The sequence below is a fragment of the Beta vulgaris genome, chromosome 5 (genome assembly GCF_026745355.1).
Source record: "Beta vulgaris subsp. vulgaris cultivar EL10 chromosome 5, EL10.2, whole genome shotgun sequence".
Taxonomy (NCBI): Eukaryota; Viridiplantae; Streptophyta; class Magnoliopsida; order Caryophyllales; family Amaranthaceae; genus Beta; species Beta vulgaris.
Genome location: NC_079206.1, coordinates 53646424 through 53662787, shown reverse-complemented (window position 1 = coordinate 53662787; position 16364 = coordinate 53646424). Strand labels below are relative to the sequence as shown.

General features: G+C 35.8%; 4 protein-coding genes across 4 annotated transcripts; 1 reads left to right on the top strand and 3 right to left on the bottom strand.

Annotated features, from left to right (window-relative positions):
* Positions 1–968: 968 nt before the first annotated feature.
* On the bottom strand, positions 969–1400 carry LOC130591457 (uncharacterized). Its single transcript, XM_057394781.1, has one exon. The coding sequence runs from the start codon at positions 1398–1400 to the stop codon at positions 969–971; it is 432 nt and encodes a 143-aa protein (XP_057250764.1).
* A 406-nt stretch (positions 1401–1806) lies between these two features.
* Positions 1807–2397, bottom strand: LOC125497693 (uncharacterized). Its single transcript, XM_048645350.2, has one exon. The coding sequence runs from the start codon at positions 2395–2397 to the stop codon at positions 1807–1809; it is 591 nt and encodes a 196-aa protein (XP_048501307.2).
* A 480-nt stretch (positions 2398–2877) lies between these two features.
* LOC125497694 (glutathione S-transferase T2-like) lies at positions 2878–3996 on the bottom strand. The gene has a single exon (XM_048645351.1). It carries the CDS (start codon positions 3994–3996, stop codon positions 2878–2880), a length of 1119 nt encoding a protein of 372 aa, XP_048501308.1.
* An 8174-nt stretch (positions 3997–12170) lies between these two features.
* On the top strand, positions 12171–15110 carry LOC104907929 (probable UDP-arabinopyranose mutase 2). The gene is made up of 4 exons (XM_010696958.4): positions 12171–12603; positions 13758–14008; positions 14128–14296; positions 14493–15110. The coding sequence occupies exons 1-4, from the start codon at positions 12280–12282 to the stop codon at positions 14823–14825; spliced, it is 1077 nt and encodes a 358-aa protein (XP_010695260.2). The 5' UTR covers positions 12171–12279; the 3' UTR covers positions 14826–15110.
* The last annotated feature ends 1254 nt before the right edge of the window (positions 15111–16364 follow it).

The window sequence follows — 16364 nt, the reverse complement described above, 5'->3', positions numbered from 1 at the left end:
CGTCGGCGGACTTTTGAGTGAGTAGTGTGGAGTGGTGGAGTAGAAAGTAAAAATTGAAAAATGTGTTAGGTATTTTTGGAATTTCACATGGCCTCGTCATAATATAGTGGACCGACACTATCTTTGTCAAATATATAAGTTGTAGTGTTGTACATGTATGTCATCAAGTGATTGGATGTCTCCTCTCCAAGAGAAATAAAAGTGATTGGATCTTTTCTTTGCATGCAATTAGAGAATTTTTAGATCTCATTGGACCAATAGAATGATGCCGGTGAATGGTGATGAGCTAGCTACTCTTCTTAATTTTATAGTTTCGATTTGTCTTCTTAATTTAAGATGGCTTTTATGGTTAACTTTTTCCTTCCATCTAAAACAAAGTTATGATCAAATTCATTTATTATTATATTGAATTTTCATGGTGCATTTTTATTGTAATGGCGAATTCTTATCATATTAAAAAGTATTTCTTATATTCACCCCTTATAATACATTAAAAAGTATAATATATTTACACCCTTAGGGCATGCCCATTGGTTGATCCAAAAGTTGGGATCATCAATTACTTTATTAATTTCTCACTCTTCCACCTCATTTATGATCCACAATTGATTTTAATGATCTCTTCACCCCCAATGGATGATCTATAATTTTAGATCTTCACCTTCTCTTTCCTACTTTTTACTATACCCACCATATATTCTCTCTCCTCAATCTCCTTTCCATCCCATCTTTTTTATTTATTGTGATTATTTAAGAATCAATTAATGATTATTGAATGTAAATAATTTTTATGTTTGTGATTAAAAACTATTAGTAAAAATTAATTTCGTTAATATTGTACATAATTAGATACGGTAATTAACTTAATCAGAAAAATATAATAATAATAAAATTGTCATTAAACAATAGAAATAACACATACATATAGAATTACATAACATATAATAATAAAAAACGTAGCAGCTTAATTAACCCCTATGTTGCCTGAATTTAAGCCAAATATTTTCTACGAGGTCTGCTTTGAGACGTCTATGCACAGCTTGGTCACGAACTCGACCCCTATTGTTCATATATATTGTTAGACTTGCTATGCGATTCTCGCTAGTACCATATGCGAAAGGCTCATCAGAGGTCCCTACATTCCTTTGCGTTGAAGTAGTAGGGCGTGGAGGATGGTCATAATCATTAGGATCAAAACGAAGGGAATATGAATCTCGTTCATCTTCAACTACCATGTTGTGGATAATAATGCAGGCGATCATTATTTTCCCTAACATTTCTTTATCACGCGCTAGAGCTGGTTGTCGAATTATAGCAAAACGAGCTTGTAATACTCCAAATGCACGTTCCAATCTTTTCGTTTGCTTCTTGGTTTTGGGCAAATAGACTTTCTTTTTCATTTTGCGGAAGACTTATTGTTGGAATAAATGCAACCCATTGAGGATATATACCATCTGCTAGGTAATATCCCATATCGTATTGATGTCCGTTAACAACATAGTTAACTGCGGGTGCACGACCCTCAAAATAAAATATCATTAAATAATGGAGATCTATCAAGAACATTGATATCATTACACCTACCTGGCGTTCCAAAGAAAGCATGCCAGATCCATAGATCATACGAAGCAACGGCTTCTAAAACCAATGTTGGCTTACCCGGTCTTCCCGAATAAAGTCCTTTAAATTGAAGTGGACAATTTTTCCATCTCCAGTGCATGCAGTCGATGGAACCCATCATTCCTGGGAATCCTCGTTCTTCAGCTGCGTACAACAATCTTCTTAGATCTGCTTCATTGGGCTTTCTTAAGTATCGTCCCCGAAGTGGGCGACCACCCCTTCTACAAAATGTCGTAGTGAATCTCTAGCAAGAGATGCACTAATTTTTAGATAATCGTCCACAGAATCCGCCGCTCCCCCGTACGCTAACAATCTCATAGCGGCAGTGCATTTTAATAATGATGATGCACCAAGTTTACCTGCGGCATCTGGCCTTTGTTGGAAGAATGAATTTTTCGAAGTCAAGACTTGTTCTATGCGGAGGAAGACATGTTTTTGCATGCGAAATCTCCGCCGAAACATTTGTGGGGGATAAACAGGATTCTCGGCAAAGTAGTCATTCCATAACCGATGGTGCCCCTCATCACGATCCCTTGGCACTACAGTTCTTGGCGCTCTTGGAACTTGAGTTACCATTGCATATAATTCAGCTGGATTGGCCATCACAAACCTTTCCATCATTTGATCCATCAACCGAGTCGTTTGTCTGCGCCTTTCCGAACGACGCATGTACTCATTGTTACGAGTTATTTGAATGTGTGTGTAAGAATTTGGATCATCAGAATTCGAAGAACTAGAAGAAGAAATATTGCTATTGTAACTTGATTCTGATGACATGATTTCTTATTTTTGTAGGGGAAGAATGGGGTTGTAGGGTAGAATGGTTTTGTGTGAATGGTTGAGTAGTTAGCATCGTAAGGTATATATAGAGAGAAGGTGAATTGTCAACAATATTACACTGATATTGGAGTGAATTTGTCAAGTCATCACATGGTTTTAGTAATAATGGACTGATATATGAAGTGAATTGTCAAATCAAGGTCTTTATTATTGCAGTAATAATGGACTGATATATGAAGTGAATTGTCAAATCAATGTCTTTATTAGAGTGAATTGTCAAATCAAGACATAGCTCATCAATAATATCATGATTTGAATCATTGGATACATATATTAAAAAACTAAAAACTTTTAGATTCATTAATTTGATAATTTCATACTACATCCGAGTCTAAGATAATTAAGAACTAAAATAACATTGCAGGAAAGTAGGAAATACATTAAATAACATTCATCTTACTAAAGGAAAATAAAAAATTACATTGGAAATAAAACCTTAACTAGATCTCTCTTAAGTTGTTGTTCTTCCTCATTTAAATCATTCCTTGATGAAAGCACCTTGAATAACTCCAAGTTAATCTTCCTGTTTTTAATTGCAATTTTCTCCCTTTCTAGCCGGACCATCTCACTGTTGCTTTCCTTTTCATGATTAATCCTTTGGATCTCGACTTGAAGTTCATTGTTTTTCTCCAAATTTAATTTTTGGACTTGATCCATCCACTCTTGAAAGGCTTCTGCAGGCATGTTTAAAACTTTTCCCTTGCCTTTATTTTTGGTGAATCCGTCGTTTGGAGTAGTTGGGTCTCCACTGCTTGGCGTATTTGGCTCACTTGAAGTGGAGTAGTTGCCAGCTTCATTGATCCTCCACCTCTTTGAGCCACTTTCTTGATTAACTGTCTTCTTTTTGCAAGCTTTTACAGTATCTCCCATAGGCTTCCATACATCATTAAGCCTTAAAATTTCCCAACAGTGAAGCTTATTGAAGTTTGTTTTATTATCCTTTTTGTAGATTGCAAATGCAGTTTTCATGACGTCGTCATCAGACTCACCACTTTTCCGACGATACTCTGCATGAGCATATGCACCAACAAATTTGGATACTTTTGCATGTATTCTTTTCCATTGACTTTGTAATTGACCCAACTCTCTGTCAAATGGTAAGATGTCAGACTCCTTGAAACTTTCAACTCCTTCTTCCCAGCATCGATCTCTATAACACTTAACTTCCTTAAACATTTTAGTAATTTTTTCCCAGAACATACTTGCAGTTTGTTTAGTATTACTACCTTTATTTTGGCTTACTGTTAGCCACGCCTTCACGAGAACCTCTTCTTCACATGGCCTCCAGAATTTCCTCGATCCTTTATCTTCTTCTTCATTGTTGTCATCATCACGCTCAACCGATGCAGCTCGAGACCGATATGAACTAATGAAGTTTGGAAATGACCCATCACCTTGTGATTGCTGGAAATGTTGAGACATAGGAAATGATGCTTCATCTTGAGAATAACTATAATTCTCATTCGAATTGTACAGATTTTCTTGTGAATGTGGAGCAAATTGAGAGTGAGAAGGCTGTGTATTTGAGAAACTCATATTATGTTGGGAGAGTTGCTGGTTAAGTTGAGTAGGATACATCATATTTTGTAAGTTGTTTCCCATATGAAAATTTGGTTCAGTTTGAGAATTGAGATCAATTTGGGAACTAGACGATTGAAAACTTGGATTAATATGAAGTTGTTGAGGTCCTTTGAATTTTGGAAGGTTTTTTTTTCTACTGATTTTGGGATCCATAACTAATTTTAATTAGGAGATAATTTGTTTTTGTGGGGTAGATAAATAAAGAAAGGAAACAAATATGACTTCCAATAACAAAATAAGCTCAAAAATAAGATGTGTAAAAATAGTTCAATATTGGTCTCTATTTATAGACAAAAAAAAAATATAGTTGTTGGTGTTTTTTTTTTAAAAAAAAATAAAATTTTAAACTGACAATATGTCCGTTGCAAAAATTTGCAACGTTAACAATTACAAATAATCCTAGACGTTAGATTAGAGAAATAAGAGCCTTTGGATGTCTGCCATGCAGCAGCAGTGGGACCCACTCCTTTTTTTCTTCCTCTCCCCTTCCGCCATGTGGCAATGATCCACTCTCCCCTTGGATCGTTGCAATGCTCAGTCCATCCCCTTCTCTCCTCTTTTTTTTTCTCTCTCCTATTTCTTTATTCCCATTTATTCTCTCTCTCCTCATGATCCAACTTTTAGATCTACCAATGGGCATGCTCTTATATTCACTTACCAAAATAGAGGTGATGTGAATAAAGGTAGCTCATAGTGGTCCATCTCGAAAAATGTCTGAATCTGGGAAGAAATCTTGGTTCAATTATAATTTTTTGGACCGAGTTTCAAACGGTTGAAAATTGATTTTTTTTAAAAAATAAATATGACCTAGTCTGATTATGGTTCGAAAAAACTGTTATATTTAACAGAAATAGCGAGTTTTGAGGACAAAATTGGCCTTGAAATTTGGCCCAACTTGATATAGTGAGCTTATTGTGCGGTCCGACCTACCAGTGATCACCTCTACACCATAATTACCATCACTGCTTCACCACAACTTTACATAGTTGGCCACCAAAAAGGTCAACCCGCTGAAAATAAAATACGACATGATACATGATATTGGTGTGAACCATTGCAACAATGGAAAAGATAGATGTGAATGGGAAAAAAAAAGTAAATTTTTATTGTTTTGCCTTTGAAAACAGCCTAGAATTTGGCATTTTCGCTTGCACCACATGTCTTAAAATATGGTCAAATACCTACGAAAAATGATTATACATAGGTTCAAGCGTCACCGGAAGACACTTGACCATATGGTTAGACATATGTTGAAACAAGCATCATATGGATAAACTTGTATAACAGACTCCTGGTCTAAAAGTTGTTCTCTAACCTTGTGCTCATGCTTTTCCAACGAAAAGCGTGGTAGTTATTCCGATGATTATCCTCCTTTTTCAGTGTCTTCTGCTAGTTCTCACGATGATGTTTGATAAGGTATTTCAAAGCTTAAATAATAAGGTGTTGCAATTTTTAGATACTTAAATGATTAGGAGTGTTTGACGAGTAACTTCAAAAAATTCCAAGCGATGATATTGACTAAGAGAAGCTATGCAGCTTTTCAGAAATACTCGCCCTAAAGTTTTCCCAATATAGAACCCACCTAGCAACATCATTGTTGCTAAATGTTGTCCCTTTGGTAGCATTTGTTTTTTTAAAAAAGGAAAAAAAATTAGCACCCTTAAAATTGTCAATTAGTAGATGTTGGTATGAGGTGTAGGATGAGCATCCTACACCAGCTCCAAAACGCAAGGCAAGAAGAATGAAACGCACCATTCAACATACAAAAAGTAATTGGTTTGACAGCCAATGTACATTCCCATTACATCCAGAGTACATGTCGAAAATTCAAAAAAGTAACTGATTTGACAGTTACTGTTCACCATTCAATAACTGACTTGATGTCAACCGCCATCATTTCTCCCCATATATTGTTCACCACTTCTCTCTTTTCCACACTCAACCTCCTTGTACATTCTTGGCTTCGTGGTTGTTCATTAACAAAATCAAAATGTACAATGACAACCCCCCAGCTCAAAGTAACCCAATTCCTAAAGTTGATGTCAAGTGAGTAATTTGCAATCTTTGTACACTGGTGTGTTGATGTTCGTTCACTAATTAAATTCAATATGTACAATTACAGTCCCATACCTCATAGTGCTCCAGGTGCCTAATAATAAAAAAAGGTACCGCAACCAACGTAAATAAGGATAAATCACAATGTACACTGATGGTCATTACTTTGATCACTGAAAATCCCCAAATGTACACTCGCTCGTATATTATTGTACACCAAACCATATGCATTTGTACATTAAAAAAATTGTTTCAGCAAATAAATGAGAGAGAAAGAAAGTGAATGAGTGAGTGATGAGAAAGAAAGAGCTGACCCACTTTCAAAAATACTATCAAAAGCCAGCCAAATTTTGGCTCCCCAAAAACCATCAAACGACATCATTTTGGGCAAGGTATAGGATATCCTACACCTCGGTGCAGGATCTAATTTGCGTAAAATTGTTGACAATTAGCACCCTTCTTCGTTGAAGAGTGATGAAATCGTTGGCCAATCATCGTGTGATATGTGATAAGCACTTCAGAATAACTTCTATTTAAATTGGACCTTAATGCTGTTTTTAGACTCTAGCTTAAAATGGGATTTATCAACCAACTATAGTCCCTCAATAATTATAAACTAGCCATATATGCACGAAATGTGTGCGTCGACAATCTTATGTACGAATAGACATATATTTTTTTAATCTAAAATTATTTTAATAGTAATTTAAAATATTGAGTTTTTTTTTTGTAAATGTTAGAAAATTTTGGTCGAGATTTAATAATTCTTTGTCAGCGGCTTTAATATAGTTCTTTAACGATTGTAAATGTTAATAAATCATATTGCTTGAACTTTGTAAATACGAAGTACTATATTGTCAAGATATATCACTAACTTTTTTTTAATTGAAGGGTCTAATTAATTTAGTGAATTGATTGTGTCAATCAAGTCAAGTTATTAATGGTGATTGCATATTCCATTTTTGACTTATTTCATATGGCAAGTTGCATTGATTCTTACTTTTAAATTTATTATAAAAAAACGTTGTTTTAATTTATTAGAGGGTATTCTAGTCATTTCAAATGGGGACACTACACCTCCTCCCTTGGTTTATATAATAGAGATAAATCAAATTCCTGATTATAACCCTTTATTAGTTTGTTCTTGAAATTATCTGGTGATGAAGATCAACATGTTGTGTTTTTCAAATTATAACACTTATCTAATGCATAAAATCAAATTATGTTGCAGATCCAAAATATGTGACATTATCAAAACTACATACTTCCCCCGGTCTCAAAATACTGTTTACTCTTCCATTTTTCATATGCGTCAAAATACTCTTTTAATTTTTTTTTGGATATGACCCACTATTATTTTAATCTTTATAACTTTTAACCATTGGCACACATACTCTGTTTTTTAATTAATACATTGTATATTACACAAGAATTTAGACAATGTCACTTTCAATCTCTTTAAAGGATGCTTTTTGATCCATTCAATGTAAAATAATGGAAAAAGATGAAAATAGAGTACTTTTCAGTAGAGAATTATTACTTTTGGTGGAAAAAGAGAAAAATAAGTATAATAATATTACTTTTTGGCGGGTCATGTACCCCAAATAAGAAAAGTTTAAACGATGTAGCAATTAAAAAGAAACAACTATTTAAGAAAAATGTAGCAATTAAAAAAAGCAGAGGGAGTACTTACCACCTGATCTAACCATGCATGTCACACACTCTATCTCCTCAAAATTCAATAATGGAGTACTACTCTTATTAACTACTAACTCTTATGACTTCTATCTTTTCAGTAAAATGACAAGTGATAACCAAACAACAACTTATCATCTAAAACTACTTGCCCTATTAGTGGTGAAAGTTATGTATAGGCAAATATATAAATAGTAATTTTTTTTGTTAAATTAATTATCATAAGAGATAATTGATAATCATTATTTTTTAAAGGACGAATTATAATAATTATTACTCCATAAAAAATTTTGAGGGGTAGTATTTACGTTAGTGGTAATATTTATGTTATTAATGATCAATTTTTTGTCTAATAAGGTCAAATAAGTTTCAATCAGTTTCAATAAGGTCTAATAAGTTTCAATCAAGTCCAATAAGGTCTAATAAGTTTCAATCAGGGTCAATAAGGTCTAATAAGTTTCAATAAGGTCAATAAGTTCCAATAAGGTCCAATAAGTTCCAATCAGGTTCAATCAGGTCCAATAAGTTGAAGCAGGTCCAATCAGGTTTAATAAGTTCCAATAAGTTCAATTCAGGTTCAATAAGTTCAGTTCAGATAAAGTCCAATAAGTTGAATAGAACGCACCCTAAGTGTCAAGAGTATTTTGGGACAGAGCAAGTAACAAATTATGGGAAAAAAAAAGGTTTAACACCATGTTCTTTATTTTTTTGACTTATTTTCAGTTCATTTTAGTTTAGTTCAGTTCAATATATATGGTTCAACTTGATATTATTATTATTATTTATTATTATTATTAGTAATTATTATTACTATTATTATCATTATTATAATTATATTTATTATAATAAAAATAATTATACTTATAATAATAATTATTATTATAAATTATTATTATAATACTATATCGTCATCATTATTATTATTATTAGTTATTATTGTTACTATAAGATATTCTAATTAATTATAATAATTAATTATCATTGTAACAATAATAATAATTATTAGTTCAGTTTCTTCCAATCCAGAAAAATGAGACATAAGAAGAATTGAATTGAAATCACCCCATGACACTAGCTAAAACTTAAAACATTTATATTGACATTTTATTGTTTAATTACATTTTTTTTTGGCAATTCAAAATTTTTATTAACTACCAAAAAAATTGGTGAAAAATACAAGCTAATCTCCACAATACAACTTCCACAAATAGCCACATCAGTAGCTCCTTTCCTACTGAACTAATAACATCCTCTCTGCTTCATTACAATTGCAAGCAACTTGAAAAATAACTCGATTGATCAAGACAGCAGGTGAACAGAAGGCATTCTCAAAAATTACACTATTTTTTTGACACCAAATAGTGTGCACTGCCTCAGAGAGCATCATCACATAGACTCTTGATTTCAAGCTCTTACTGTGAGCTTTTGAACAAGCAATTCTGCATTCAACATCAAAGGGACCAGTAGACCTATTGATACCAATATTCTGCAGTAGGCCATTCCAAACTTCAGTAGAGTAGCTGCATTCAAAAAAGACATGATGGATAGACTCATTCTGTGTATCACACAACCTACATTGCAATTGACACTCAACATTCCATCTACTAATTCTGTCAGTGGCAGGAAGTCTGTTTTGAACAGCTAACCACACAATGAACTTGCTTTTTGGACTTGCTCTATTATTGCAAATAATTCTTCTCCATTGCACTTTCTGCATCTCCCCTTGAATGAGCTTGTAAGTTTTTTTAATACTGAATTTCCCATTAAGCAACAAAACTTCCCAGCTCCCCAATTGCACCCTCAGCTCTCTTAATTTTAGAATTTTCTTCAAATGCCAGGACATGTTGTTTGTTATTCCAACAGTAGATACATCATGTCTTCTAAGATAATAGGCAGCTATCCACTTGATCCACAGCTTGTTAGTTTTGAATGTAATAGCCCAAAGAAGCTTCAACATTGCAGCCTTATTCCAGTTCTCCATATTGATCAAACTCCACCCACCTGAGACTTTAGGATTGTAAAAATTCTGCCAAGCCACAGGAGCTTTTCTGGAATCTAGAGTTAAACCAGTCCACAAAAACTTCCTACATATTGCTTCCACTGCTTTAATAACCTTCTTTGGCAAAGGGAAAATATGAGCCCAATAATTCTGCATGCTACATAGAATGCTTCTCACCAATTGCAGTCTACCAGCATAACTAAGGTGCTTTGTCATCCAAGATTGAGCTCTGCTAGTAATTTTCTCCACCAGCACTTTACATTGAGAGATTGTAAGCTTTTTGGAGTTAAGAGGAACCCCAAGATATTTAAAAGGTAACCTCCCTATAGGCATACTAATAGCATCTGCAATCATCTGAGCTTCTTCTTCATTCACACCAGCAACATAGATATTACTTTTCTCCACACTGGCTACAAACCCAGAGGCCTTAGAGAATTTCCCAAAAGCATTCATTACTTTAACTACTGAGCTTATATCAACCCTTGCAAACATTAGTAAATCATCTGCAAACATAAGATGATTAAGAGAGATTCTCTCACATTTGGGGTGATAATTGAAGTCAGGATCATCTTTAAGCTCTTTCAAGCACCTGCTGAGATATTCCATACTGAGTGCAAAAAGAAAAGGAGAAAGAGGATCTCCTTGTCTTAGACCCTTTTTAGCATCAAAAGGAATAGTAGGGACACCATTTATAGCAATGGAATAAGAAACAGTTCTGACACATCCCATTATCCATCCCACAAACACTGTAGGAAAGGCCAGCTCAATCAACATTTTTTCTAAAAAAGGCCATTCCACAGAGTCATAAGCCTTTTTTATATCCACCTTGATTACACACCTTGGTGAGATATGTTTTCTAGAGTAACCTTTTATCAGCTCAGTGGCTAAAAGTATGTTATCAGCAATATACCTCTCAGGTATGAAACCAGATTGAGCTTCATTTACCACATCTTGCATCACAGCCTGCATCCTATGAGTGAGAATCTTTGAGATTATTTTATAAAGGGTGGTGCAACAGGCTATTGGCCTGAAATCCTTAGCATACATGGCTGAGGTTACTTTAGGAACCAGTGTAATAACAATGTTATTAACTGGTTTGTGAAGGTAAGCTTGATAAAAAAACTCCAGGACACCTCTGGTCAACTTAATAAAAAGATATAAGTGTTTAAGTATAATATGATATTATAGCATCAAATTACTTCCGCAACTTAAGCAAGCAACAAGTTCTACTCCTAACTAGACCAGTTCAATGGCTCTGGTCAGCCATGATGTATAGGGTCGTGCCTGAAGTCGTTGTTAACGGGTCGAGGGCTAAAATGACCGGGTCCCCACCCGACCTTATTTTTAAGCAACACATGAGTCACAATAAACTGATTGATTTTTATAAACCGTATCAGAAGCTCACTTAATAATTCTTATGCCTTAATTAAGCTTCAATCAACTGGAAATGAAAAAACGAAACTGCAAAGTAATGCGTGAGACAACATTACAATCAATGAACCAAGAAAATAAAAAGATTTATCTGTCATATTACAAAATGTATGAAGATCTTGAGAAGACCTATATATTCTCAAACAATTTCTCTTACAAAATCATGCCCAAACCCCATTCAACTCGCCATAAAAAACCTATACAACGACCCATATACCCTCGACAATGGTGACTTTGTTAACCTTCTCCAGTTTTGCGCAAATCATCGTCTTATACTAGAGGGTAAACAATTCCATTCTCGTCTCATCCTCTTTAACTTCGACCTCGACAATTTTCTTGGTTCAAAAATCATCAATTTCTACTCTAAAACTGATGGTCTCTGTAATGCACACAGCTTGTTCGATGAAATTCCCCAGAGAAATACTTGGTCATACAACGTGACCCTTTTTTACTCGACCCGCTAATGCGTTATTAGGGCCAGACTCCGTACGACCCGATCCTATTTTAATTGGATCTAGTCATGACCCTATAATATAGGGCCGGGTCAAGGTTTTTCTTGGAGACCCGACCCAATGAACAGGTCTACTCCTAACCAACAATTAAAACAATATTTAATCAGTCTCAACTATTTTATCAATTTCACTTCTATTTCAACTAGCCTCGTCAAAGATAGATAAACCATATGTAATTTACAAATTTTTATTTTTTTCAGGGGACTAATTTACCTGTTTGCAAGGCCTTCCAGATTGACAATCCCAATTTTCTTTTCTTTTGGAAACTTTTAACAAAATCGAAACATGATTATAATTTTCAAACTTTAAAAAGATAAATGAGGAAAGTGTATAATTCGGAATACACCACCATATGCTAGATTCCCTATCTCCGGAGAAAAGTCCTGATGAACATGTGACACCACCAATTTAGCACTTGTGCATAAATTGAAACCCAAACCCCTTCTTTTTTTTCTCACATTCAAACCCTCAACTCCCTCTCCTCTTTCTCTCTCTTCACCTTGAGATCTATCTAATCTCAACCCTTTTCTCTCTCCTCTTTCTGCCATGGCAGGACCTTCTGTTCCTGCAACTCCTCTTCTCAAAGATGAGCTTGATATCGTTATACCCACGATCAGAAACCTTGATTTTCTCGAGATGTGGAGACCTTTTTTTGAACCTTACCACTTGATTATTGTTCAGGATGGAGATCCTTCTAGAACCATCAACGTTCCTGAAGGTTTTGATTATGAACTTTATAATAGAAACGATATTAATAGGATTCTGGGTCCTAAAGCTTCTTGCATTTCATTCAAGGATTCTGCTTGTAGGTGTTTTGGTTACATGGTTTCTAAGAAGAAGTACATCTACACCATTGATGATGATTGCTTTGTAAGTTTTTTTTCGGATTTTGTCTTCTGGGTTTGTTGATCTTTGAATTTTGATGTGATTAGGTTTTGAGATTTTGGGGGTTTATGGTGAATTGATTTAGGGTTTTTGGTGGGTTTTTCTTTTAATGATGTGGGTGTTTGAACTTTTTGAATTTCGATTAGGAAATCTTTGGTGGGTGTGTTTGATTTTTTTTGCTGGATCGTTGTTTGTTCAGATTCTCTGTTTCTTTTGTTTGAAAAATTTGATTTTTTTTGCTGATCTGACATTGTAAGTTCCTTTTGTTCTTGGTTTATTTCACAGGTTCTCATCTAGGTTTGTTAGATTTTGAGTAATGATGTGACTGATTTCTGAATTTTGGGGTTTTATGTTGAACTGATTTAGGGTTTTTGGTGGGTTTTTCATTTACTGATGCGGGTATTGGAAAATTTTGAATGTTTGCGAGGATTTCTTTTGTTGGTGTGTTTGATTATTGCTGGATCGTTGTTTTTGATATATGAATGTTCAGATTCTGTGGGTTTTTTTCTTTTTTTTGAAAATTTGAATTGTTTTTGCTGATCTGACATGTTGTCAATAATCCCCTTTTTGTGCTTCTTTTAGCTTATGATTGCTTTTCTTGCTCCTTTATTTGTCCTTTGACCATTAATTTTATGTTAATCTATGAACGAAGTAGACTGATTGTTCTAGCACAAGTCTTATATGTTGAATCTTACATATAGATCTCTTGTGTGGTCCATTCAGTTTAGTTGTTTTTAATCAATTCATCGACCTTTTGAAGTAAGGTTGCTTTTTTTTTTTTTACTCTGTAAAAGTATCTAGATCTTTCAACTTCGATTGCTTCAGCAGTGCTCGATTTGTATGTCGCATTCATCTCAGATTATTCAGCATTGGCAATCATGCTTGGTGCTGTATGATTGATTTATTACCCTAAATCACATGACATAGCTTGTGATTTATCATTATTAGGCTGATTAGTTCTAGCTAGTTTGGTCTTTTGTTATCCATGTAAACTTATTGGAGATATTTGGTCGATGTAGAATGCATGGCTGCTAATCCAGGTTCCATAGATCTTGTTAGTTGTTAGTCCCTACGGTTTGATGGGCGTTTTGGTATCCAGTTCAGTTTAGATCTAATGTTGCTCATTGTCAATAATGTAGGTTGCCAAGGATCCATCTGGAAAAGACATTAATGCACTTGAGCAACACATCAAGAACCTTCTTTGTCCATCAACCCCATTTTTCTTCAACACCCTCTACGACCCATACAGGGAAGGTGCTGATTTCGTCCGTGGATACCCCTTCAGCCTACGTGAAGGTGCCAAAACCGCTGTTTCCCACGGTCTTTGGTTGAATGTCCCTGATTACGATGCACCCACCCAGCTTGTGAAGCCTCTCGAGAGGAACACCAGGTATGAAATTTCATAACCCTGGAAATGCTCTATTCTTACCGGACAATGACTATGGTACTGATTTGCATGACAAAACATGATTTAGTTAGTGTGTCTGATCTTCCCTTTTTGCTGGTTAGGTATGTTGATGCTGTTCTGACCATCCCCAAGGGAACCCTCTTCCCCCTTTGTGGGATGAATTTGGCTTTTGATCGTGAGCTCATTGGCCCTGCTATGTACTTTGGACTCATGGGTGATGGCCAGCCTATTGGCCGTTACGACGACATGTGGGCTGGCTGGTGCACCAAGGTATTTCACTTGTTATTTGTCCTTTTCAACAATGCAAGTGCCTATTGCTGTCACTTTAACTTCATAATTATATAACCTGTAGTAGACCACCTAATTATAAAAGCTTGGTAGCATGAAACTGTAACGTCAGCTTTGAGAGAAACTGAAAACTCAACGACAAATAACAAGACCTAATTTTTCTTGATCAATTATGCAGGTTATATGTGACCACCTAGGGCTGGGAGTGAAGACTGGATTACCCTACATTTATCATAGCAAAGCTAGCAACCCATTTGTGAACCTGAAGAAGGAATACAAGGGTATCTTCTGGCAAGAAGAGTGCATCCCGTTTTTCCAGAATGCAACACTGCCAAAGGACTGCACCACTGTCCAAAAATGTTACCTGGAGCTCTCCAAGCAAGTGAAGGAGAAGCTCGGGAAGGTGGACGAGTACTTTATCAAGCTGGCTGATGCTATGGTCACTTGGATTGAGGCTTGGGATGAGTTGAATGGAGGAGCTCCAGCTGCTGATGCCAATGGCAGCTCTTAAGAAGAGCATTTACAGTGGTTAAAGGGGCAGGCCTTGTATCGTGCCGGCCATTCGTTTTCTCTTTTCATTCAAGCTTTGATCTTGGTGGTTGCTTGGAGGCTTAGGGGTTATTCGTTTCAGGCAGAGATATAGGATTTCATTACTGTGTTATTTATTTTTAACTCGGGAGTTTCGTAGCTTGGAGCCCCGTTACTATCCTAAATTCCTAATTATGTGTCGATTAGAGTGAGAATTTGTTGTTATTTTTCGGAATTTTATATTTTAGATGCTACTATTTATTATTCATTCTTGGCTGTTCTTTTAGACAAAAGTCGGTTTGTTGCTCATTTTTTTCGTGTTCTCTCTTGCAATCCGATATTACCACCAAAGTTTGTGAAATTGGACACCAAAAAAACGCTTATGTTGCAAAATGTTTGCAAGTAATGGAAAAGTATAAATGGGGATTTGGAAAGCATTTCGGGACAGTGTAAAGGGTCTCAACCACTCGGGATACGTCATAAGTCGTGGCGGATCCCATAGGAATATTTTCGGGGAAAAAATTATCGGGGAACTCTAAAAACGGCCAAGATTGAATGTTATTGTAAACGTTTTTGGACGTTCTTGAGGCCTGGGAGCCGGAGGGCATGGGATGCCACCTGGGGATGTGGGAGTGTATATGGAACTAATGGAAGGACTCCCACAACTTATAACAGACATATGGCGACTTTTACGACCATCTTGGGGACATTTCGGGGATGCACCAGATTAACATAATTGGTGTTTTGGAAGGCAATTCGAGAGGGGTTCCAACCACATGAGACACATTATAAAAACTTGTTCTGGATCCCATAGGAATGTTTTTGGCGAAAAATATGATCAGGCCTTGAAAAGTTCGAAAACGACCAAATTTAAGGTTATACTTTTGGGCGTTCCCGTGGCCCGGGCACGGGAGGGCGTCAGTTGCCTCCTAGGTACGTGGGGTAGTGATGGCCACTGGTGCGGGCCGGACCGGACCGGACCGTGGGCCGTAGTGGGCTGGGCTGAGATTTTGCAGCCCACGACCGGACCGTGAAATTCATGGGTTGTGCGGGCTGGTTCGCGGGTTGAAAAACCTTGGCCCACACCGGTCTGTTACCGGTTTTCACGGTTCGAGAAGCGGTTCTGGTGGTTCGTGGGTCTAGCGGGATGAAGGGTCGGCATGAGAATTTTTTTTTCAAAATTATTTAATCATTGAAATTATTCATAATTGTTACATAAAATCTTTAAAATGAATTAAAATATATACAATTATTAATATTAATGAATAATTTCATTATTTCAAAATTTGATTGAATTATAATATATGCAATTTGATTAAAATATATACAATTTGATTAAAATATACACAATTTGGTTCAATATTTACTTGGACTGGGCTGGTTCGATTCATGGGCTGGGCTGGACTGGTTTCATGGTTCGAACCGGGCGGTTTTAGTAGCGGGCTTTAGTGGGTTGAGCTTTAGAAATCTAGCCCACGACCCATCCACCAATTTCACGGTTCGAAAGGGGTTGGACCAGGTT